Source organism: Babylonia areolata, chromosome 15 (assembly GCF_041734735.1).
Source record: "Babylonia areolata isolate BAREFJ2019XMU chromosome 15, ASM4173473v1, whole genome shotgun sequence".
NCBI lineage: Eukaryota > Metazoa > Mollusca > Gastropoda > Neogastropoda > Buccinidae > Babylonia > Babylonia areolata.
Window position 1 is genome coordinate 24,731,562 of NC_134890.1, and position 25,000 is coordinate 24,756,561.

Consider the following 25,000-nt stretch of genomic DNA (forward strand, 5'->3'; position numbering starts at 1 on the left):
GTAGCAGATAGATGAATGAATAAATAAATAAAGTAGTAGACACACACAAAGTTCATTTTATAAATGCTCCGTGTACACAATTCTCGAGTGAACAATTGCAAGATGCAGCAAATGTTAAACCTGAAGGCATCCACGGTACTTCACGTTTTTCCTTTCCTCCCCCCCCCCCCCCCCCCCCCCCCCCCCTCTCTCTCTCTCTCTCTCTCTCTCTCCCTCTCTCTCTTTTCTTCTTCTTGTTTAGATTTCTTTCTCTATTTTCCTCCTTTCCTCCCCCTTTTTTGAAAGCCAAATGAGCGTACTCACGTGCACACACACACGCACACACACACACACACACACACACACACACACACACACACACACACACACACACACGATAGTTTAATAAGCACAGTGCTTTGCAATGTAATTCAGTACAAATCCGATTTTGTTTTGTTTTTAGCCACAGTGGGCACAAACTTTTTTCTTCATATGATTTTTTTTTCGGCCATTTTATTCAGTAATGGCAGGGGGAAAAAAACACCCATACACACACGCTTAGTCTGGATGTGTGCATGGTCGTGAGAATTGTGGAGGGGGACTGGGGGGGCGGGGGGGGGGGGAATGAGTGCACTCCCTTTTGAAACTGGGGGTATTTCTTGTGTGCATGAATTTGTGCTTATGTGCTTTAGCTGGCTGTCTTTCATTTTTATCAGTGTTTAAATGCATGCTTTAAACGTCGGCCCTTACTTTTTACAGCACAGCTGCGCATGTTTTTTTACACGGAAATTTGCGTTATAATAATAATAATAATAATAATAATAATGATGATGATAATAATTATTATTATCATTATTATTGTTGTTGTTGTTGTTGTTATTTTACCTTCAATTACACAAAAAATTATTATTATTATTATTTTAAAATATATTATTCTTATTCTTATTATCATTATTTTATTTATTTTATTTTTTTCCCCAAGGCCTGACTAAGCGCGTTGGGTTACGAAGCTGGTCAGGCATCTGCTTGGCAGATGTGGTGTAGATTATAATTATATGGATTTGACCGAACGCAGTGACGCCTCCTTGAGCTACTGATATATACTGATACTTACATTTGAACCACTTTCCTTCAGACAGCAGGTCAGTGAATCAGACAATAGTGTTGTTGAAACATTACTGAAACAGCGTAGGTCTGTGCGACCTTTTCTGATGTGCTTTTCTGATGTTTAAGAAATGTCTATTAAAATATCTCAGAATGCGGTAAACAATCATAATTATTGGTTGGTTGAAATTTTTACTGTTCTTTACTTGCTAGAGGATGACCGTGTAACTGGATGTAACCACTGACCCGATATTGTCCGAAGTTATGTTGACATGGTGTGTAACATTGAATAGCATCTAATGCTTAAGTTGTACAATGTTAACATGTAAACCAGCCGCACTCGTGTGCGCGGACACACACATGTACGCATGCACGCGCACACACGCGCACACGCGCGCACACACACACACGCACACACACACGCACGCACACACACACACACACACACACACGCACACGCACACACGTACGCACAATCACTCACTCTCTCTCACTTGTGATGCATAAGACGGTTGAATGTCTGATTTGATACTGTTACTGGATTGTTTGTACATTTTTTTGATTCATACTACCATGATGTTACTATTGTGTTATCGTGATGTATATATCTGAGTAAAGAACTGGTACTAGGTTTGTTTTGTTATTGTTGTTTAAAAAAAAAAAAAAAAAAAAAAAAAAAAACACACACACACACATTTCCAACCCCACCACAAGCACAGATACACTTAAATGCAGACGCACGCACACGGGCGCACAGGGGCGTGCGCGCGCGCACACACACACACACATACACACACACACACACTCACGCACACACACACACACACACACGCACACACGCATGCACGCACGCGCGGCGCGCGCATGTGTGATGGTTTAAAAAAAACTGATATAATACATTTAGATACGTAAATCAGTTAACCATCTTATGTATCACAGGATTTCTCTTTGTGCCTCTTATCTATTCAGTGTGTCGTATCTTTGTGTGTGTATGTGTGTGTGTGCGCGTAAAAACAAAACAAAACCGGATTTGTACTGAATTACATTGCAAAGCACTGTGTTTATTAAACTATCGTGCTGTAGAAAAATAAATAAATAAAAAATAAATTCATGCACACATGAAATCATCACAGAATACAGAGCATTCACCATACATATCACACATCACGATACCCAAACAATGCATATATCATATCACAGTACTTGAATCTAATATCAGTATTTTTTGCACAATACTTAAAAAAAAAATATCACAAAATTAGATGCTACACCCCATATTACGATACATTTAAACCATATCGCAATGCTTAAAAAAAAAAATCCACTCTCAACTCTTCAAACCAGTTGCGTACGTCACAAAGCACTAAAAAAATCACATCTTAAAGTACAACAAAGTAATAATGAAAAATAAAATAAGCAATGAAAATAACAGTTGTACCTTTCGGGGCAAAGACAGAAAATTGTTTTTGTTTTTTTTTAACCAAAGGTCTCAGCAGAGAAGTGTCAAAAGAGTGCAGTGACCTAGAAGGATAGTATAATTGGAGAAAAACCTGAAAGATACGGTGGTATATTGTTGTGGCAGCAGCCACTGAAAGCAGAGACAAGCAATTTTGTATCGAATCCTTGCCTTCACAGGAAGCCAGCGAAGTGTTCTGTACAGTGATGTTGCACTCTCATGCCTGGGTTTACGGAGCATGAGTCGGGCTGCATGATTCAAAATGCCATGGAGTTGACTTGGTTTCTGATCAGAGAGACCAGCTGAGAGTTACAGTTTTTTTGTTTTTTGTTTTTGTTTTATTTTGTTTTTCTTCTTCTTCTTCTTCTTCTTCTTCGTTCTTGGGCCGCAGCTCCCACGTTCACTCCCATGTACACGTGTGGGCTTTTACGTGTATGACCGTTTTTACCCCGCCATGTAGACAGCCATACTCCGTTTTCGGGGGTGTGCATGCTGGGTATGTTCTTGTTTCCATAACCCACCGAACGCTGATATGGATCTTATTAAACGTGCGTATTTGATCTTCTGGTTACGTATACACACGAAGGGGGTTCAGGCACAAGCAGGTCTGCACATTATATTATGCTGACCCGGGAGATGGGAAAAATCTCCACCCTTTACCCAGTTGTCTAATCTAGATAGTGCGAAAGAGACAGAGAGTCTATTGGCAGCAGCAGTGGAAAGAAAAGAGCGAATTTTGCCAAGCCCACGTAAATGACAGAACAATGTGCGGCATAGATATTTAATTATCGCATCCATAGAGTGTGTTTCATCGGAGTACATGCCATACAAGTAAAAGGCAGACTGGAAACAGTTTCAGTTCAGTTATTCAAGGAGGCGTCACAGCGTTCGGACGATCCATATACGCTACACCACACCAGCTAAGCAGATGCCTGACCAGCAGCGTCACCCAACGCGTTTAGTCAGGCCTGGAGAAAAAGAAATGCATGAACAAACAGAAATGTCATCAAATTAATGATTAAATATATTATTATAAACACTAAATAAATAAATCTAAAAATAAGACTTAAAAAGTGAGCAAATAGATAGATATAAAATGAAATGTAATTTAAAAAGAAGAAGAAGAAGAAAAACCGGGAAAATATAAAGTGGATTGTCCACTACACAAGAGAGTACTGTCATGGTTTTGCTGCCTGAAATTGTATATTCAGATGCCCATAAGCACGCACTTTTGGGGGGCTTATTTTTAGCAGCCAGGCAGTAATGTATAGTGTAGCCATCTGGACGAAGAAAGATAACAGCATGCCCCCCCCCCCCCCCACCCCCTTTGTGTGCGTGCGTGTGTATATATATATGTGTGTGTGTGTGTGTGTGCGTGTGTGTATATGTGTGTGTGTGTGAGTGTGAGTGTGTGTGAGTGTCTGTGTGTGTGTGTGTATGTGAGTGTGTGTGAGTGTCTGTGTGTGTGTGTGTGTCAGTGTGTGTGAGTGTGTGTGTGTGTTATTGTGTGTGTGTGTGTGTGTGTGTGTGTGTGTGTGTGTGTGTGTGTGAGTGAGTGAGTGTGTGTGTGTGTGTGTGTGTGAGTGTGTGTGTGTGTGAGAGAGAGAGAGAGAGAGTGTGTGTGTGTGTGTGAGTGTGTGTGTGTGTGAGTGTGTGTGTGTGTGTGTGTGTGATTGTGTGTGTGTGTGTGTGTGTGTGTGTGTGTGTGTGTGTGTGTGTGTGAGTGAGTGTGTGTGTGTGTGCGCGCGCGCGTGCGTAACTGCGTGCGTGTGTCGGAATTTTGTTTACAAGAATCCAAAGAAAGGCAACAAACAAAACAGTACTGCATAATGTTTCCTCAACCAGAGTGAATTTCTTACGTAATAGAGTATCATTTGTAAATTCGGGATCAATGTGTGCATAATGTGCGAAATAATACGAGCTATTTATACGAAACATATGGCGATTCAAATAGCGATTTGGAAAACCAGGAAATCTTTTTTATCGACCCGTCCACTACGATGTATGTGAATAACAATGGCTAAATCTACATTTTGTTTAGTTGGTTGGTTGTTGTTGGTTTTTTGTTTGTTTTTTTTTTATCTGTGTTTGTTTGTTTGTTTGCTCTATAAATTTGCTCCCAAATGCCTGCTGACATTCTTCTTCTTCTTTCTCTTTCTTCTTCTTCTTCTTCTCCTTCTTCTTCTTCTGTTACTACTGCTACTACTACTACTGCTGCTTCGTTGCTTCGTTTGAAGAGCGCCCCTTGGAGCGCCCTACTGAATAAGCGAAGAACATTAGATTTGTCCAGTTCTGTGGGTTATGTGTTCAAGTCTGGGTCTCCGTAGATGATTTCTCTCTCCGTCATTTGGCAGTTTTGTCGTTCCTTTATTTCTGTCTGTCTTCTCCTCCGTTTTCCTCCCTCAGCAGTTCTTTGAGGACTTGTTTTTTTTTAGCAAGGCCGTTGTGTCGTGTGTCTCTGTGTACGTGTGTGTGTGTGTGTGTGTGTGTGTGTGTGTGTGTGTGTGTGTCTGTGTGTGTGTGTGTGTGTTTTGGGGGTGGGGGGTGTTGTGTTTGTGTGTGTGTGTGTGTGTGTGTGGGTGTGTGTTGTGTGTGTGTGTGTGTGCGTGTGTGTGTTTGGGTGTGTGTTGTGTGTGTGTGTGTGTGTGTGTATTGTGGGTGTGGGTGTTGTGGGTGTTGTGGGTGTGTGTGTTGTGTGTGGGGGGGGAGTGTGGGTGTGGGTGTGTGTTGTGGGGGTGGGGTTGTGGATGTGTGTGTTGTGTGTGTGTGTGTGTGGGTGTGGGTGTGGGTGTGTGTGTGTGGGGGTGGGGGTGGGGGTGGAGATTTTTTATTTTCGTTATATTTTACTCGTGTAATGTGCCTTGAGCATTACTGTATTTTAATGACAGGCGCAATATAAAGAAACTATTATCATTATTATTATTACTATTATTATTATCTTGTCACGCGGCCTCACCAAAGTAGTTTTCTTTTCTTACCTTCACATGGTCCAGTGCTTTGCTTGATGGTTTGTATGCGTCCTGACATGATCAGTGTACCTATTGTTCACTGACTTGCGACATTGGGGAGAGTGTGAAGGCCCGCTTTCATCGGATTTTCGTCGGGGTTCCCTGGTTTGTTTGTTTTTAGCAAGAACCGCGCGTCTCCCTTTTTTTTTTCCAGGTCACTGAAAGGCTAAAATTTCGTCGTGGAAATCGCTGTTTGGACAAAAGGAATTTGAACATTTTCGGTGACTATTTTTGCACCTTTGCAAGATATATTTGGTTTTATAATTACACCCATCATTTCCTTTGGTCTTCAATGTTTACTTTGAGCATGTTTCTTGTCATGCATCTGCCATTATATATTCGAACTGATCCATTTATAAACTCTGCCGAAAAGTTGTCCAAACAAAAGCAGTGCAAACTCAGAGAAGCCAGTTACGGTCATGTCGTCATATGACCAACTTCTCGCTCTGCAAGAGACGAGAAGTCCACCACGAAAGCACACCACTGGTCTAAAAGTAGATGGATAGCGCATGCCTTCTTTGAGCCCCTTTGCTAACTGAAGCCAGCGGGAGTGTTCAATGAGCCATTTTGCTACTCGTGTCAGTACAGCGCGAGGCGGTAACTCCATATATGTAGCCGAGCGCTCAGCTTGCTACGATGACGCTTCACAGCAAGATTTCACTTGCTCGCGGCGTTAGTTAACTCACTCAGTACGGCCAGTCCTCTCTTCTCCTCTACACAGACCACTCGGATGTCCAGTGGGTGTCTGAATGACCCAACCTTTAGCTTCCGTCGTCAGAATTGTGGTATTCTTTGTCAACATTCACCTCTTCAGTATAAGAGCCTTCCACTTGCAATATTTTGATGATGGTAATTGGGGTGAAACGCTGTTAACGTCGTCTCTTTCGCCGTTCGTATGGAGAGAGTTAAGCTGACATTCCTGTGTGTACCTCCACAGCATTGCGCTACGTGTCACTGCACTGTTCTCCTGTTATACCTTTGGTACATAAACCATTGGCAGATATCAATCAAGACACAATATTTGGCTTGTCGTGGGGCAAGCATTACACGATTTCATCGAAGATAAACGGTTACAGTTACGAAACTACCACCAGTTAGCAGACGCCTTCTCAACGGACTGACGGCCAGATACGAGTGACAATATGGCTTCCAGTTGGCTTCAGCTTTTCTGGCCAGTGAGCTATCTATCTATTTTTAAGACAGTGGCTGCACATCCATTAGCCCGTTTCCGCGGCTTGGATTCTTTTTCCCTTTTCCGCTGTTACGGTCCGAGAGAAATGCGCTATTTCGATCAGGAAATAAATCTAAAAGACTTTTATCCTGTTGATTCCAACAAACTTATATACGAAATATTTAGCATACAAACGAATTTGGTCGAATTCATCGTCTCTTTTTTATGTTCATCATTATGTCCAAATAACACAAATTCTTTAATTTAATCAGTATCAATCAAATGCAGTTTTCACAGATTCTCTCTAGAACGCCAAATTACCAGTTGCTTCGTTGTTACCTTCGGTAGGAATGTCACATAAGGTCTATATCCTTTTTGTTAGGTTGTCGAAACCTGTGTGCGTGTGTATGTTGTTGTCAATGTTATTGTTGTTTTGTTTTGTGTTATCAAAATTGTCAGTTCTCAGGCAGATGACTGTTTTGTGGATAATTTTCTGTCTCTACACAACCTAAATATTCCAGCAAAATGTGTTTTGATTGCATTTTTCATTTTTCATCCTTACTATTCACAAAAAGAAATTTACAGCTCTCCTATTTGAAATTACAACTTGAAACGTGGCATATTTTCATTTTCATCTTGTGCATTGTCATGATCTTTCACAAAGGGGCCATTGGAGTATCAATTTTGAATTTTCATAACAGACGTTTCTTATTATGTTTTAGAAAGTATCGTCCAAGGACGCATCAGTGCTAGTGTGTGTGTGTGTGTGTGTGTGCGCGCGCGCGCGTACGTAGCTGCTTGTTCGTGTGTGTGTGTGTGTGTGTGTGTGTGTGTGTGTGTGTGTGTGTGTGTGTGTTCGTGCGTAGGTCAGAGCTAGAAACAGAATGATGCCGAGCTTTATGAAACAGACAGATTGTCTTGTCTGTCCACCATGTATGTATGTATGCTGTGTTGTCTGTGTCTGTACATTATTTGCAGGGGCGTCCAAATCTATGTGTGCATGCGCGTGTGTGTGTGTGTGTGTGTGTGTGTGTGTGTGTGTGTGTGTGTGTGTGTGTGTGTGTGTGTGTGTGTGTGTGTGTGTGCTTACCCCAGCACATTTGTCTTCGTGTTCATGTTTGTCCATACCTGTGTGTGCACGCACGCACGTGTGTGTGTGAGAGAGAGAGAGAGAGAGAGAGAGGGAGAGTGTGTGTGTGTGTGTGTGCGCGCGCACGCGAGTGTGTGTGTGTGTGTGTGTGTGTGTGCACGAATGTGTGTGTGCGTGCGTGCGTGCGTACATGTGTGTCAGCGATTCGTGTCTTTTTTTTTGTCTTTTTTTTTTTTTTTTTGAGAGGAGTAAGGAGGGGGGTGGGACAGGGAGGGGGGTGGGAGGCGTTCTTATCAGTAACATGTTTTGCACAAACATATCGATAAAATCGACAGACCTGCGGAGAAGAGGGAAGAAGGATAAGGGGGCAGGGGGGGAGGGGAAGGGGAGGGAAGGGGAGGGAGGGCCAAAGTGATGAAGGCGGTGTGTGTGTCGGACGAGTTGGAACTGACATGATTTGCATGACAAACTAAGCGCGTGCTGTGGATTCTAACCCCCACCCCCAACCCCCACCCCCTACCCCCGACCCCCCCCCCCCCCCGACCCCCTCCCCCAGCCCCCCCCCACCACCGTCATCGCCCATCCCTCCTCCTCTTGAGGTAAAACTAATGACCCCTTGAAGTTATCTCGGGAGTTTATCGTGCAGACAGAAATGGATTTTCCTATTTTGAGTCCTCCTCCTTCTCCTCCTCCTCCTCCTCCTCCTCCACCTCCACCCCCCTCTCTGATCCCCTTAGTCTTTCTCTCCCTCCACCACCCTCCCCCAAACTCTCTGTTCCCCCTTTTTTCAATTTCATGACTTATGTCTGAAGATCTTCGTCTTGATCTAGGGGAGGTCACTCATAAAGCGTTTTATTTCTTTGCCCATCATCCATCTTACGATAACAAACCACTCGCTTGTTTTGTATTATATTGTATTGTATTGTATTGTATTGTATTGTGTTGTATTGTATTGTATTGAATTACGTTGTATTACATTGTGTTGTATTGTATCGCGTTATATTGCATTGTGTTGCATTGTTTCGTATTGTATCGTACTATACTTGTATTCTCAAGGCCTGACGAAGCGCGTTGGGTTACGCTACTGGTCAGGCATCTGCTTGGCAGATGTGGTGTAGCGTATATGGGTTTGTCCGAACGCAGTGACGCCTCCTTGAGCTACTGATACTGATACTGATACTGTACTCTTTTCTGCTGCATCACATCCTGTCACAGCTGATATTTTTGTATGAACTTTGGCTGGAAGAGCTCATCGCCACAGTGTGGCGCCACATCTCTCTCTCTCTCTCTCTCTCTCTCTCTCTCTCTGTGCATCCATCTATCTGTCCATTTCTCTCTATATATTTCTCTCATTATTGCAAGTGGGGAATTTATTTAATCATAAAAGTCACTTTTTTTCTGCAGAATGTTACGCTAAGTGCATGAAGCACACAGAAGGACCTCGGTCTATATCAGTCGTCCCATCCTATCTGATAAACTAGCACCCAGACCACCAGTCAGGAGTAGTGCAGGAGGTAGTTTAAAATCCCGCTCCCTATGTCAAAAACTCACTTGATAGCCAGGCTAGTTACCATCGGGATGACGCTCCCGTGTACTTTCTGTTTGTGTTTCTATGACTCGTAGCTGTGAAAAATCAAAATGGTTATAACTGCGTCTGGAAAGGAATTTTAAGAGTACGTTTACGAATGTTTATACCTATATTACGTAAAAATACTACATATCATTTACGAAATGCATTTCGTCGAAAGTTAAAACAACTAAAATTTACTCAAGCAAGAAATCTTTTTTTTTCTACAAATACGTATGTATGTATGCACACAGGCAATACATATGTGTGTGTGTGTTGTGTGTGTGTGTGTATGTGTGTGTGTGTGTGTGTGTGTGTGTGTGTTGTGTGTGTGTGTGTGTTTAGAGGGTATTTCTGATGAGAATAAAAACATGACACTCATCATTATATTATCCTTTAAATACGTCATGACGTTACAATCATAAGCAACCATTTAAAACAGACAGTCGGTTTCCAAACACCCTGACAAAATGCATTATATGATAAATGTGACATGTCTTTTTGTCACAGTAACTGATAGGAACAGACTGCGTATACATGCCAGAGATGTTTTCTTTTAAAAGAGAATGCGTATTGTCAAAAAGCGAAGAAAAAAAAGAAGTTGAAATGAAATGTAAAAGTACATAATGTATGGGTCTGGGTATTGACAGACAGCTGATTTCATGGAAGCCAGATTATCATGGATGTGCCTTGTTAATAAGTATATGAGCACAGCACATCACTTCAGTTTAGGTCACCAAACACACACACACACACACACACACACACACACACACACACACACACACACACACACACACACACACACACACACAAGATGACAGCAAAAAGTTGTACATTTAAACCAAACAACCACGAAAACACACAGCTTTATTTTTCCACTGCACATTTTACTTTCCTGTGTGCTAGCTGAAGCGGAAGCAATAGCAGCATTGACATGTAAGTTGTGTACCTCGTGAATGCAGAGAGTTACCACTCTTTACTATTCGTTAATCAAGCAGAGCATTAATTTGACAGGCTCACGAGGTGTAACCACCACCACCACCACTACACCCACACCCCCTCCGTTCCCTCGCGCCTCTACTGCCTACCTACCTACCTACTTATTTCAACAGATGCGATGCGGTGTAATCAATCATTCTCGCACGCTCTGACCCTTTCGAGTATGCTCGCACTCTTCGCGCGACTAAAATAGCCAAGCGCATCTAACCCTGCTCTTTTTGTTTAAACACCCCAACACCCGCATTCAAGACAGCACTCAAAACATATCTTTTTAAATTGTTCTTTTCTCACCGAAACTTTTCCATCTGCGTTATTATGCTTGCTGTGATTTTATTGCTGGATGGCTCTTTGTGTTGATTTGTGTGCGTTTGTGATGATTTTGGTGTGGGTTTTTTTTGGGGGGGTTTCGTGATACCTGGTTCTTTGGTGTTTAGTTTTTGACTGTGGTGAATGTGTTGTGCTTTGTTTTGCATTGATTTGAGACTGTGATGGTACCTGCGTTTATTCACATAATCATTTTTATATCACTTTGTCTTATATATGTACATTTTAGCCAATGCCATGTGTTGACTGTGTTGACTTTTCACATAATTGTCTTACTTCACATAGTCTTAAATTTGTATCATTTTATTGTAAGGCGCGGTGAGCCCCATCTGAGATGGGGGTACTGCGCTATATAAGCCTGCGTTCTATTATCATTATTATGATTATTATTAAACACCTAAAATAACCAGCGCAAATGGCCCACTCCTAAAAGATGAAAGTAATCCTGCTCTTTTCGCCAAGGCCTAAAACAACCAGCGCAAATGGCCCACTCCTAAAAGATGAAAGTAATCCTGCTCTTTTCGCCAAGACCTAAAATAACCAGCGCAAATGGCCCACTCCTAAAAGATCAATGTAATTGGCTGTTTTCACCCACACGTAAAATAATCAGAGCAACTGGCTTGCTCCTTAAAAAAAAAAAGTAAATAAGCTTATTTTTGTCTAAAATAACCAGAAGAAATAGCCCACTCCTATAAAAGGAAAGCAATCAGTTTTTTTCTTTGTCAAAACCTAAAATATCCATGTGTTTTTTTCCTGTCTGCAGTTTTATTTGTTTTTCCTATCGAAGTGGATTTTTCTACATAATTTTGCCAGGAACAACCCTTTTGATGCCGTGGGTTCTTTTACGTGCGCTAAGTGCATGCTGCACACGGGACCTCGGTTTATCGTCTCATCCGAATGACTAGCGTCCAGACCACCACTCAAGATCTAGTGGAGGGGGAGAAAATATCGGCGGCTGAGCCGTGATTCGAACCAGCGCGCTCAGATTCTCTCGCTTCCTAAGCGGACGCGTTACCTCTAGGCCATCACTTTACAGATGCCTGACCAGCAGCATAACCCAACGCGCTTTGTCAGGCCCAGAGTACATGCACAGAATTATGTTTGTGTACCTGTCCAAGTGGATTTCTTCTACAGAATGCTGCCAGAGGACAACACTCTTGTTGCCATGGGTTCTTTTTCAGTGCGCTAAGTGCGTGCTGCACACGGGACCTCGGCTTATAGTCGCATCCGAACGACTGGACGCTCTCTGTTCAATTTTCCAGTCAAACTTGGGAGAAAGGGCGAGAGCGGGATTCGAACCCAGACCCTCGAGGACTCTGTATTGGCAGACGAGTGTCTTAACCATTCTGCCACCTTCCTCCTAATAACCAGGAGAAATGATCCACTCCTATAAGATAAATAAAATAATCCGTCTGTTTTGTAACTTATACCACAACACATGCACTGCTGAAAATGCTTCTTTCGGATAAAATTCAAGCTTGTGGAAAATATTATCAGAGAGAAAAGCAGCTTTGATAAAACACTCCATTTAAAAGTATCCCGACGCAACACAGAAGTAGTTCAGCTCTCTGTCTGTCTGTCTGTCTGTCTGTCTGTCTGTCTCTCTCTCTCTCTCTCTCTCTTTCTATCTCTGTCTCTGTCTCTGTCTCTCTCTGTCTGTCTGTCTGTCTCTCTCTCTCCCTATCTCTGTCTGTCTGTCTCTCTCTCTCTCTCTATCTCTCTTTATCTCCCTATCTCTGTCTGTCTGTCTGTCTGTCTGTCTGTCTCTCTCTCTCTCTCTCTCTCTTTATCTCCCTATCTCTGTCTGTCTGTCTGTCTGTCTGTCTGTCTCTCTCTCTCTCTCTCTCTCTCTCTCTCTCTCTCTCTCTCTCTCTCTCTCTTTCTCTCCCTCTCTGTACATGTCAAAAGGCAGTTTAGAGTAATGGAGACAATGTGTTCGAAACAGACAGAAAACTTCAATTTTTGTATGACGGTGCACGATGTCATATATCCCTACATCTGGACCCATAATGAATAAGTAAAGCATTGATTCTTACTTTTATTCCTTCATTCCAACTCTCTCCCTGTCTGTCTGTTTATCTCTCTCTTCCCCTCTTTCTTTCTTACTTCCTCTCTGTCTCTCTCTCTTCTTCTTCTTCTTCTTCTTCTCTCTCTGTTTCTTCCTCTCTCTCTCTCTCTCTCTCTCTCTCTCTCTCTCTCTCTCTCTCTCTCTCTCCCTCTCTCTCTCTCGTCTTCTTCTTCTTTCGCTCTCTCTCTGTTTCTGTATATCCATCCCTATCTCTCTCTCTTCTTCTTCTTTTTCACTCTGTTTCTGTATTTCCCTCTCTATCTTCTTCTTCTTCTCCCCCCTCTCTCTCTTCTTCTTCTCTCGTCTTCTTCTTCTTCACTCTCTTTTTCTGTATCTCCCTCCCTATCTTCTTCTTCTCCCTCCATTCCTCTGTGTGTGTGTGTGTGTGTGTGTGTGTGTGTGTGTGTGTGTGTGTGTGTGTGTGTGTGTGTGTGTGTGTAGATAAAAAGACATGCCGTCAAAGGAATGTCAGACTAAATGCTGTCGCAGGCGCACAATAGCAAAACGTGTTCTGGCGCTGTGCAACGGCCACGACATTCTCCCTGTGGAGAGAACCATTCAACTTTCAGAGGGTTGGAACACATTGTATTACGTCCCAACAGATTGCTTTGTGTGAAATTCGGGCTGCTCTCCCCATGGAGAGCGCGTCGCCACACTAACAGCGCCACCCTTTTGTTGTTTTTGTTGCATATTTTCCTGCCTGCAGTTTGCTTTTTATTTGTTTTCCTGTCGAAGTAGATTTTCCTACAGAATTTTGCCAGGGACAACCCTTTTGTTGCCGTGATTTTTTGTTGTTGTTGTTTGTTTTTTTTTCACGTGCGCTGAAGTGCATGCTGCACACGTGACCTCGATTTATCGTCTCATCCGAATGACTAGCGTCTAGACCACCACTCAAGGTCTAGTGGAGGGGGAGAAAATACTGGCGACTGTACCGGGATTCGAACCAGTGCGCTCAGATTTTCTCGCTTCCTTAGCCTACGCGTTATCACTCTATCACATGTTCACACAATCTCCCTGTCACAGTTCATTGAGCGCTATTGTGGTACAAGGCTTTGAACTTCTTCTTCTTCTTCTCCTTCTTGTTGTACTTCTTGTTCTCGTTCTTGTTCTTGATCTTCTTCTTCTTATTATTATTTCTTTCTTTTTTTCTTCTTCTTCTTCTACTTCTTCTCCACCATCACCATCATCACCATCACAATCACCATAATCTTCTTTTTGTTCTTCTTCTTCTTCTTCTTCACCATCACCATCATCACCATCACAATCACCATAAATTTCTTGTTCTTGTTCTTGTTCTTCTTCTTCACCATCACAATCATCACCACCACAATCACCAACATCACCACCACAATCACCCTGGTCGTCTTCTTCTTCTTTTTCTTCTTCTTCTTCTTCTTCTTCTTCTTCTTCTTCTTCTTCTTCTTCTTCTTCTTCCCCTCCTCCTCCTCCTCCTCCTCTACTCCCTCCTATTCCTCTTCCTCTACCTTCATGGGTGATGAACGTCTTTCTTAAACCGAGAATGCAGGTAACCATACTCTGTTTGCAGGAGTGGGTGTCTTCGTGTTTCCAAAATCCATTGAGGGTTGACGTCGAGTGGACTGCGGGTGGAAATACTGCTCGTTATTATGTAAGAACACACACACACACACACACACACACACACACACACACACACACACACACACACACACACACACACACACACAGATATATATTTATACGTGCGGGCATGCATGCATCTGCTCCTTACACACCCGTCCCTCTCAACCGCCCACTCCCTTCTCCAACCCCCGGTACCCCCACCCCAACTTCCAACCCCCATTTTTTATCTGTCTGATATCACTTAAAGTGGAAAGACGTAAACGCGAAGACTAGTACACGAACACCAACATGCACACACACACACACACACACACACACACACACACACACACACACACACACACACACACACACACACACACACACATACGCACTCACACACACGCACATACACACACACACACACACACACACACACACACACACACACGACACATAACCGCATGCATGCACGCACGCATATACATACATACAGCTGGTCAAATTCCGCACATTAGCACAATCAAAAACAGATACTTAATTTCCAAGACCGGGTGTTTAAACAAAACACACACACACACACACACACACACACACACACACACACACACACACACACACACACACACACACACACACACACACACACACACACAGAGAGAGAGAATCCGATCTCTCTGTGTTCACACAGCCCAAGAATCTGATTTCTCTGATACATCACGACATCTGTAAAATCTACATCTGTCTTTTACATGTTATTTGTCAGGATGTTTGTGCCTGTTTGCTAACGTTCGTGTTTGTGTTTGTGAAGGTGTGTGTGTGCGCGCGCGCATGTGTGTGTGTGTGTGTGTGTGTGTGTGTGTGTCTGTGTGTATGTGTGTGTGTGTGTGTGTGTGTTTGCGTGCGTGTGTGTGTGTGTGAGTTCATTTCAGTTCAGTTTCTCAGGGGGGCGGCTGGATAATAAACACTAAACTAAAACCTAACATATCCCAACATTTTTTAATGTTCAAAGTCAACACTACGCACTAAGATTGTGTGCCCTCGTTACTGGTCAATGAAGTAAACTTCATTAAGATCAGTTCAGTTCAGTTTCTAAAGGGGGTGGTTGGAGAATGATACCCACTACAACCTATATATCGTATCACTTTTTAATGTTCAAAAGTCAACACTGCACACATGTTTGTTTTTTTTATACCCACGATACTAGTCAATGACGTAAACTTCATATATATATACCTTGGAATCACTCAACTTTTCAACTTCAAATTTACAGACCCATCTTGATACTGAATGCAGCAAGCAATAGGACATTTAAATAAATGAAATAACTAAAAAAAGATGACACATAAGTATCTTGAGATATGCTTACACCAAGAAACAGAAGTCGCTATTACCACGGCTTCATGCGTGTGTTTGAGAGACAGACAGACAGACAGACAGAGTTTCAAGTTTCAAGTTTTAATTATCCTTTCACTCCTATTGGAGTATGGAGGATTACTGCAAAATACTCTTTTCGTGCCCATAACAAACATTTCCAAATACACAACAATGTCACATAAAAGTTGAGAAAACACAAATGTCTTTTAACTCCAAAAGTATAACTAGGCAACATTTGCAAATCTAATCATCTTAATGACAGCTAAAATGACTTTTTTGCCTCCTTTGAGCATATTACAAAAATTAAAAACCGATTTTGGAGACAAATATTTTTTAGGAACATATCTATTTCGTAACTGATCATAATTGGGACATTCCATTATAAAATGAAACTCATCACCGATCACAGACATGTTACAAACCTTACAAAACCGTAACTCTCGTGGTATGCCTTTGTGTCTCCCTGTTTCTATTTCCAGCTTATGATTACTACTTCGAAATCTGAAGAAGCTGATAACATAATTATCAGGCATTTGACTTATATATTTTTCTCTACCAAATTTAGTGTTGTCATTATGATTATTATGGTGATGACGATGATAATAACCGTAATATATGATGATGATTATACTGACGATGGGACGATTATCATCGTTGTACTTGTTATTATCATTACCATCATCATTTCTGCTAATATTTCAGTTTAGTTCCGTTGTTTGCGTGTGTGAGACACAGAGAGAGAGAGAGAGAGAGAGAGAGAGAGAGAGAGAGAGAGGCTGAATAGGCGAAACGGGAAGGGTTGGTGGGGGAAACAGTACAAACAAGGTCTTCAGTTGGCCGTGTTTTTGTTGGAAGTTGAAAGTTTGGTGATGGTGATTGTATTGGTGATGGTGATTGTATTGGTGATGGTGATTGTATTGGTGGTGGTGATTGTATTGGTGATGGTGATTGTATTGGTGATGGTGATTTTTTTTTCTACCAAAATATTCTTGTTTGAGTTTGTTTGTTGTTGTTGTTTTCTTGTTTGTTTGTTTTTGTTTTGTTTTTGTTTTTGTTTTTTTTTGCGTGGGATTGGGTGTGCTCGTGCACGTGTTAGCGTTAGTGTTAGTATTAGTGTGTGTGTGTGTGTGTGTGTGTGTGTGTGTGTGCGCGCGCGCGCGCGCGCGCGCGCGCGTGACGGATAAACGACAAGGCGTTTCATTAGTCGAATCACATGCAAGAACCAGTATGTTCTCCTCTCACGCCAACACACCCCGCCCACCCCATCCCCACCCACCCCTCACGCTTCCTCCAACTGAATCTTGAAAGGTGGTCTGGATACCGGTCCTTCTGGTGAGACAATAAACCGAGGACGGATCAAAGCGTACATCGTTGTGCGCACGAAAGATTCGGCGTCAAATCCTTGCACGACTGACTATTATATTATGTGGCGACGCGAAGAAACATTGCTATGCACACACGTTCCTTTCAGGCAAAATATGTGATTCTCCCTGCCCCCCTCATTTTTCACCCATACGTTTATTGCGATGGACGCAGAGGTTTTCTGCAGTGATTTTGTTATGTTGTTGTTTTGTTGTTTTGTTCATTCTCGCACACGTATGATCATGATAGTCGGTATGTGTTCGACAATGACCATCAGAACAGCAGAGGAGACAACTGCTGTCCCAACTACCTGGGCGAGAATTTGATTATAGTGGAGAGTGTCTTGCCCAAGTTACATCCCCACTCTCTCGGGCAAGAGGATTTTAGGACAGTCGTTGTTCGGATGGTTCCCAAAGGCCAAGCAGCCGCCAAAAGCCGCAGCACAAAGAGCCAGTGCAATTTTTGCCTCTTAGTTTGAAAGTCATAGTCCTTCACAAAAGATTAAGCTGTAAATGATTTCCCGTTGCAATGGAGAAACCATTGATGATTCAGCTCTCACTTTGCTGTTGGCCTATGTCAGTCTGTCATGTAAGCTGAGTGTTGGGCTTTGCTAGATGAATACATTTATTATTATCATCATCAATAGTATGTGGCTACGCGAAGGAGCACTGCTGTGCACGTACGTTCCTCACAGGCAAGATTTTTTTTTTTTTTTTTAATTCTCCCTGCCCCTCTTATTTCTTACCAATACTCTTTTTATATAGCGATGGACACGGGGATTTTCTCCAGTGATTTTTTTTATGTGTGTGTGTGTGTGTGTGTTATTGTTGTTGTTGTTGTTGTTGCTATTGTTGTTGGTATGGGGGGGGGAGGTTTTGGGGAGGGGGCAGACTTTGGGGGCGAGGGGTGGTGGGCGGGGGGGGGGGGGAAGGTTCGTTCTCGCACACGTACATACTACTACTATCGGTTCCAAAATCCGGTTTGCGTTCGTCGGCCAGCTGGCGACACATGTTATCTGGATCCACGGGCTATCGCAGCTGTGGCGAGCAGAATTTACCTGCGCACCAGTGCGATGAAAAAAAAAATGAAAAAAAAAAAAAAAGAAAGGAAGGAAGGAAGGAAAACGACCAGCCACGTGTAAACATCCATCGAACACTTAACGATATCATCGATCCTGTCCAGAGGAGGGGGGGAAACAGATAAACGAGAAGGGCATGAGAACTAACACATTTTGATTTTTTTCTCCTTTTTTTTTCTTTTTTTTGGGGGGGTGGGAGGTGGGGGGTGGGGACAAAATGATAACAACAATAATAGTAATAATAATAATAATATAATAATAATCATTATCATTATTATTATTATTATTGTTTTGTTGTTGTTGTTGTTGTTGTTGTTATCATTATTATTATCATAACATGAATGATGTAATAACAGTAATAATATGAAATAATAATGATGATAGTAACAACAATAACAACAATAACAATAATAATAATAACGACAACGACAACATCAATTTGATTATAAAGCGCCTTTTTATGTAAAACATGCTCACCTGCGCTGTACAGTGTAAATACGGATGTATAAAACATGCATTTAAGCACTAAAATGATGGGGGGTAACAAACAAACAAACAAACAAACTTACATGCATCGCCAGTTACAGTCAGCCAACCAAACACTCAAGCACAAATATTCACACACACACACACACACACACACACCATATATATCATATATATCACACGAAAAAGCCTTTAAAAGTTAATGGCTGGAAAACTACAGATAAACGAGAAGGTGTGAAAGCTAACATGTCTTGGGGTGTTTTTTTTTCTGTGAAGGGGTGGGGAAGCAAAAAATAAAAAAATAAAAATAATAATAATAATAATAAATAAATAAATAAATAATGATTGGAAGACGAGAAACATGAAAACAAGAAACAATCTAAGAAGTTGGGAAGCCCTGGAGGAGGGAGGACCTTCCAAGAAAGGGGGAGAGGGAGGTGGAGTGGGGAAGGAGGGGGTGATACTTTGGGAGGGGGGGGGGGGCGGAGGAGGAGGAGGGGGGGGGAGGGTTGGGGTGGTCTTAAGTGTGGGGTGAGGGGAGGGGGAAAATATTGACTGCGACATCGACAGTCCTTCATCATCTATACCCGCTTCAGGATTAAAGAGGCTATGCCAGTCTTGAATAAAAGCTTATTTGTGTTTGCACATTTTCTTCTGTCTTTGCTGCTGTGTGCACATGTCAGATGATCGGTATAAGGACAGGCCCGGCGCTTCCTTTTTCGAGGAAGTGTCTGGGTTTGTTCCAATGTACCTTATATTTACCTGTCTGCTAGCTGAATCGGTAGCGCAAGCAGCACTGACTTGAAGTTGTGTACCTTGTGGATGGAGAGAGTTACCACTCTTTACTATTTTAAGAAATGGCTGTTGGTTAGTGTTATAACATCCAAACTTTTTCTCTAAGGCTTTTCGCATTTTAAGAAATGGATGCTGATTAGTGTTATAAGCATCCAAACCTTCCTTAATACTTTCCACATTTTAAGAAATGGATGTTGGTTATGTTATAGCATCCAACCTTTTTCCCTAAGACTTTCCACATTTTAAGAAATGGATGTTAGTTATGATATAACATCCAAATTTCTTCCATAAGACTTTCCACATTTAAAAAACAAATGGATGGTGGTTAGTGTTATAATCTCAAAAAAAAATTTTTCCCTAAGTCTTGCCACATTTTAAGAAATGGATGCTGGTTATGTTAAACTATCTGACATTTTTCCTAGGACTTTCTACATTCTAAGAAATGGGTGGTGTTTTGTATCATAACATCCTTTTTTTCCCCTGTGATTTTCCACATTTTAAGAAATAGATGTGGGTTTTGTTTTAACATCCAACTTTTTCCTTGAGACTTTCCACATTAAATTCACACTAAATTCACACATTAAAATTTTTAAGAAGTAGATGTTGGTTTTGTCATTGCACCCACATTTTTTCGAAAGACTTTCCACATTGTAAGAAATAGATGCTGGTTATGTTATAACGTCCAAACCTTTTCCCTACGAATTTCCACATTTTAAGAAATGGTTATATTGGGAAAAGCTCGCCCCCCAAGATTTTGTACATTTTACGAAATGAGTGTTGCTTATATTTCAGAGAGTGAGAAAGATGCGACAGCGTGTATAGAAAATCTGTCAAAAACTCTGCTTTGACAGGAATTTTTTTTTTTTAATTGATACCAACAAAGAACAAACCCTGTGGACTCATGTTTGCGCGCGTTAACCAGATTTCAAGAAACATTTTAAGAAATGGATATTGGTTATGTTGTTATGACATCCACACTTTTTCCCTCAGGCTTTCCACATTTTAAGAAATTGTTTGGTGGTTATGTTAAAAAAAATCTTCTTTCTTGTTGTTGTTTTTTTGTTGTTGTTTTATTTGTTTTGTTGGGGTTTTTTGTTATTGTTGTTTTTTCACTAAGACTTTCCACATAAAAAAAATCGATATTGTTTTCTATAATAGAAAGTAGAAAGTAATAGAGCAGTGATAGTGCTGTATTTTACCCATTAAACCCTGGGGAGTTTACAGCCTGGACAGACCAACTTCCCTGCTATACTGATGCAGAAAAAACGCAGAAATATATATATATATATATATATATATATATATGTGTGTGTGTGTGTGTGTGTGTGTGTGTGTGTGTGTGTGTGTGTGTGTTCCATTTTCCTTCCAAATTACGGATCGACACATCCAGAAATTCTGTAGAAATTAGTTTTCTTATTTTTGTGGTTTATGCATATATATCTTCTTCTTTTTCGTTCGTGGGATGCAACTCCCACGTTCACTCGTATGTACACGAGTGGGTTTTTACGTGTATGACCGTTTTTACCCCGATATGTAGGCAGCTATACTCCGCTTTCGGGGATGTGCATGCTGGGTATGTGCTTGTTTCCACAACCCACCGAACGCTGGCATGAATTACAGGATCTTTAACGCGCGTATCTGATCTTCTGTTTACGCATACACACAAAGGGGTTTCGGACACAAGCAGGTCTGCACAAAATTTATGTTGACCTGGGAGATCGGAAAAAAAATCTCCACCCTTTACCCACCAGTTGCTGTTACCGAGATTCGAACCCGGGACCCTCAGATTGAAAGTCCAACGCTTTAAAACCACTCTGATATTGCGCCCGTCATGCATATGTATAAATGTGAACCCGTTCTAATGAGAATAATTTTGACGCTACAGCAGTGTTCGGGCGCATTGGGCTCAGCGCGTATGGAACGCTCTTTATCCTTCTTAATCCCCCGTGTTTTCAGAAAACGTTGTTTGGTTCTGTTTCAGGCTCAAGAGAGAAAGATAGAGAGAGAGAGAGAGAGAGGGGTCATCAGCAGTGGCGGCAGCAGCAGGACCATCCGTGTGGTCAGGAGGAGTCATGACAAACCTTATTCCCCTCCTCCTCGTCTGCCTCCTCTCCCTCACCATCTCCTTCACTATGGCCTGTGAGTGTGCTCTGTGTGGGTGTGTTGTTTGTGTGTGGGGGGGGGGGTTGGGTGTGTGTGGGTGTTGGTGTATGGGTGGGTGAGGTGGTGGTGTGTGGGGGGGGGGGGGCTAAGGGGGGCATCGGTGGGTTGTGGTTGTTGGTGATGATGATGATGTTGTTGTGTTGTTGTTGTTGTTGCTGTTGCTGTTGCACACACACACACACACACACACACACACACACACACACACACACACACACACACACACACACACACACACACAACTTTGAAAAAACCAGAAACAACCATTGGCTATTCAGAGACCGAGTGACGTCGATAAAAACAAATCATTGGGTAACATGACCTACAAGTCCTTCTCTCTCACTCTCTCTCTCACTCTGTCTCTCTTTCTCTATCTAATCCCCGTATCCACATTAACATTATCCCGTGTCGAAGTGCACAGATGGACACCTGGGGAGAAGGGGAGGGGCTGGGAGGTGGGGATCGGAAGGCCGGGGGAGGGGTAGGGGGTTGTGGGGGGGGGGTTGGTGGAACCAACCTGAATCATCAAATATCAGGCAAGGGAAGAGAAAAAAAGGTGGGGTGGGAGGGGGGAGGGGGGCAGGGGAGTAGGGGGGTGGGGGGTAGGGGGAGGGGCGGGGCCGGGGATTATAAGGTGTGCACGTGTGAGAATGGGGGGGTTGGGGGGGGGAGGAGGAGTGAGAGGAGGTAGCGTAACTTGAGCGGTGTCGGTTACTGCATATGATACGGTGTGATGGTCTCGCGCTGAGTCAGAACTTCATGGGGTTGGTATCGACTACCTAGCTAAGCTAGCTAGCAAGGCTAGATCCATGGCCACGACAAGTACTGCTCGAACATGATCTGTCTCTGTCTGTCTGTCTCTCTATGATATCTCTGTCTCTCTCTCTCTCTCATGTTATATATCTTTCTATCTTTGTCTCTCTCTCACGTTAACTCTATGTCTCTTGTCTTTCTGTTTCTGTCTCTCCGTACATCTATCTATCTATCTATCTATCTATCTATCTATATATATATATATATATATATATATATATATATATATATATATATATATACATATATCACTCTCATTTTCTTGTCTCTGGCCGTCTCTTTGTCTCTTTCTATCTCTGTCTATATTTCTGTCAACTTGCCTATCCAAATACATGAATAAAATAATAAATAAATACACAAATTAGAAATAAATCATAATAAATAAATAAATAGATAGATAAAACCGTCATATCAATAATAAAAAAAAATCAAAAGGGAATAATAATAACGAAGGCTGGTGTGCAGCCAGTCGCTGTGCTGCATGAATGAAACAATCGTTGTTCACTTTTTTTTTTTTTTAATTATTAAAATAAAAAAGCAACAACAACAGCACTAGCGCAGCAGGCAACAAACAACAGTAGGTTTTCGCCTGTAACAGACTCAAACTACTCCACCTCTAGATTTGAACCCCGAGGCTAACATCCAAAGAGCCCTGGGGTCATTGATGTCAGGTCAAGATCAATACTTAATGTTCTATCCATATTAGTCTCGATGTGGAATGATTCATATTCAGAACAATATACACTGTAGTAACCTCCCAGATCGTACTCTTATCTGCAAGCTGTTGTCTGATTAAAAAGGATCTTAGGTTCGTTCTGAGCCAGACTTTACTAACCTTCCTGCCCCCTCCCCCCATGATCCCTCCCATGATCCCCCCCCCTCCTCGTCATTAACTGAACGGAAGCAAACGTGGGAGAAGAGAAGTGGGGCAGGGTGGGGGTGGGGTCTCTATTCCAGTAGCCTGTGCTGATTCTCAATAGGCCAAACCTAATTAACCTCCAATTCAGGGGAAACTGAACAGATGACTGGAGACAATGGAAGCAGTCAACACACGAAGTAAACAATGTGAACAAACGTTCCAAAAGCTGGGAAACTCAACGACCCAAAACTTAACAGAGATCAAAGGAGAAATGCGATCTTTGGAGACCGGTGATCAGCAGAAACAAAGACTGGAAGAGGACCGAGGAAGAACAATAAGACACAGTCATTGCAACAGGCGTAAAATTACCCCCCAAAATCTACCACGAGGAGGGGTAGGGTCCAAAAAGAAGGGGGGGGGGGGACACGGTATGATCAGTTTAATTTTACCCCAGGTCCTCATTCCAGGACAGTCTACTTTGACGACTATCAAATTGACATAAGTTTACAGTTGGGCCAACAGCAAAGTGATAGCTATATTATCAATGGATTCTCCATTGCAATGGGAAATCGTTTACAGCCTAGTCTTTTGTGAAGGACTATGAGTCTCAAATCATAGGAGGCCAAGTTGCACTGGCTCTTTGTGCTGCAGCCTTGTGGGCTGGTTGACCTTTGGGAACCATCCCAACACCGACTGTCCTAAAACCCTCTTGGCCGAGAGAGTGGGGATGTGGTTTGGGCAGGACACTCTCCACTATAATCAAATTTTAGCCCAGATAGTCGGGACAGCAGTTGGCTCCTCTGCCGTTCTGATGGTCATAGTCGAACACGACGGGACTATCATTCATACATACATCATACATTGACGACTCAACGCCTGACAAAGCGCGTTGGATTATGCTGCTGGTCAGGCATCTGCCAAGGAGATGTGTAGTGTAGCGTATTTGTATTTGTATTTGTATTTCTTTTTATCACAACAGATTTCTCAGTGTGAAATTCGGGCTGCTCTCCCCAGGGAGAGCGCGTCGCCATACCACAGCGCCACCCATTTTTTTGTATTTTTTCCTGTGTGAAGTTTTATTTGTTTTTCCTATCGAAGTGGATTTTTCTACATAATTTTGCCAGGAACAACACTTTTTGTTGCCGTGGGTTCTTTTACGTTCGCTAAGTGCATGCTGCACACGGGACCTCGGTTTATCGTCTCATCCGAATGACTAGCGTCCAGAGCACCACTCAAGGTCTAGTGGAGGGGGGGGGGGGAATTTCGGGGGCTGTGCCGTGATTCGAACCAGCGCGCTCAGATTCTCTCGCTTCCTAGGCGGACGCGTTACCTCTAGGTCATCACTCCACATCAGTATGTGGATTTGTCCGAACGCACTGAAGCCTCTTTGAGAAACTGAAAATGAAACTGACTGAAACGAGGTTAACCTGGGCTAGCAAGATTTGACCGTGGGGCAAAAATCAACGGGGAGTGCGAACAGGCTGCTGTGCCGGCAGGACTGAAAAGTGGGAGGAGTGCACTGTGGTTCCCAAGGGTTGATCATGTCCCTGGCCTTCACTGTTGTCGGCAGTCATCGGTAAGCAAGGACGTTGTTGAACCCGAACAATTGAACCGAGCACTAATGAAAAGGCATCGTGTTTCTCTGCTCAGTCACCTGTGGTGGTGCCTGGCCGTGCACTGATCTCTGCATTATTTGACTTTCTCTCCGTCTCTGGTC

General features: G+C 42.5%; 1 protein-coding gene across 1 annotated transcript in view; it reads left to right on the forward strand.

Annotated features, from left to right (window-relative positions):
* Window positions 1-25,000, forward strand: part of LOC143290501 (uncharacterized) — a 132,678-nt gene that overhangs the window by 13,980 nt on the left and 93,698 nt on the right. Inside the window, exon 2 of the mRNA XM_076599997.1 lies at window positions 21,430-21,587. Coding sequence (XP_076456112.1) covers window positions 21,521-21,587 — 67 coding nt within the window. The 5' untranslated portion in view covers window positions 21,430-21,520. The remainder of the gene's footprint in view (window positions 1-21,429; window positions 21,588-25,000) is intronic.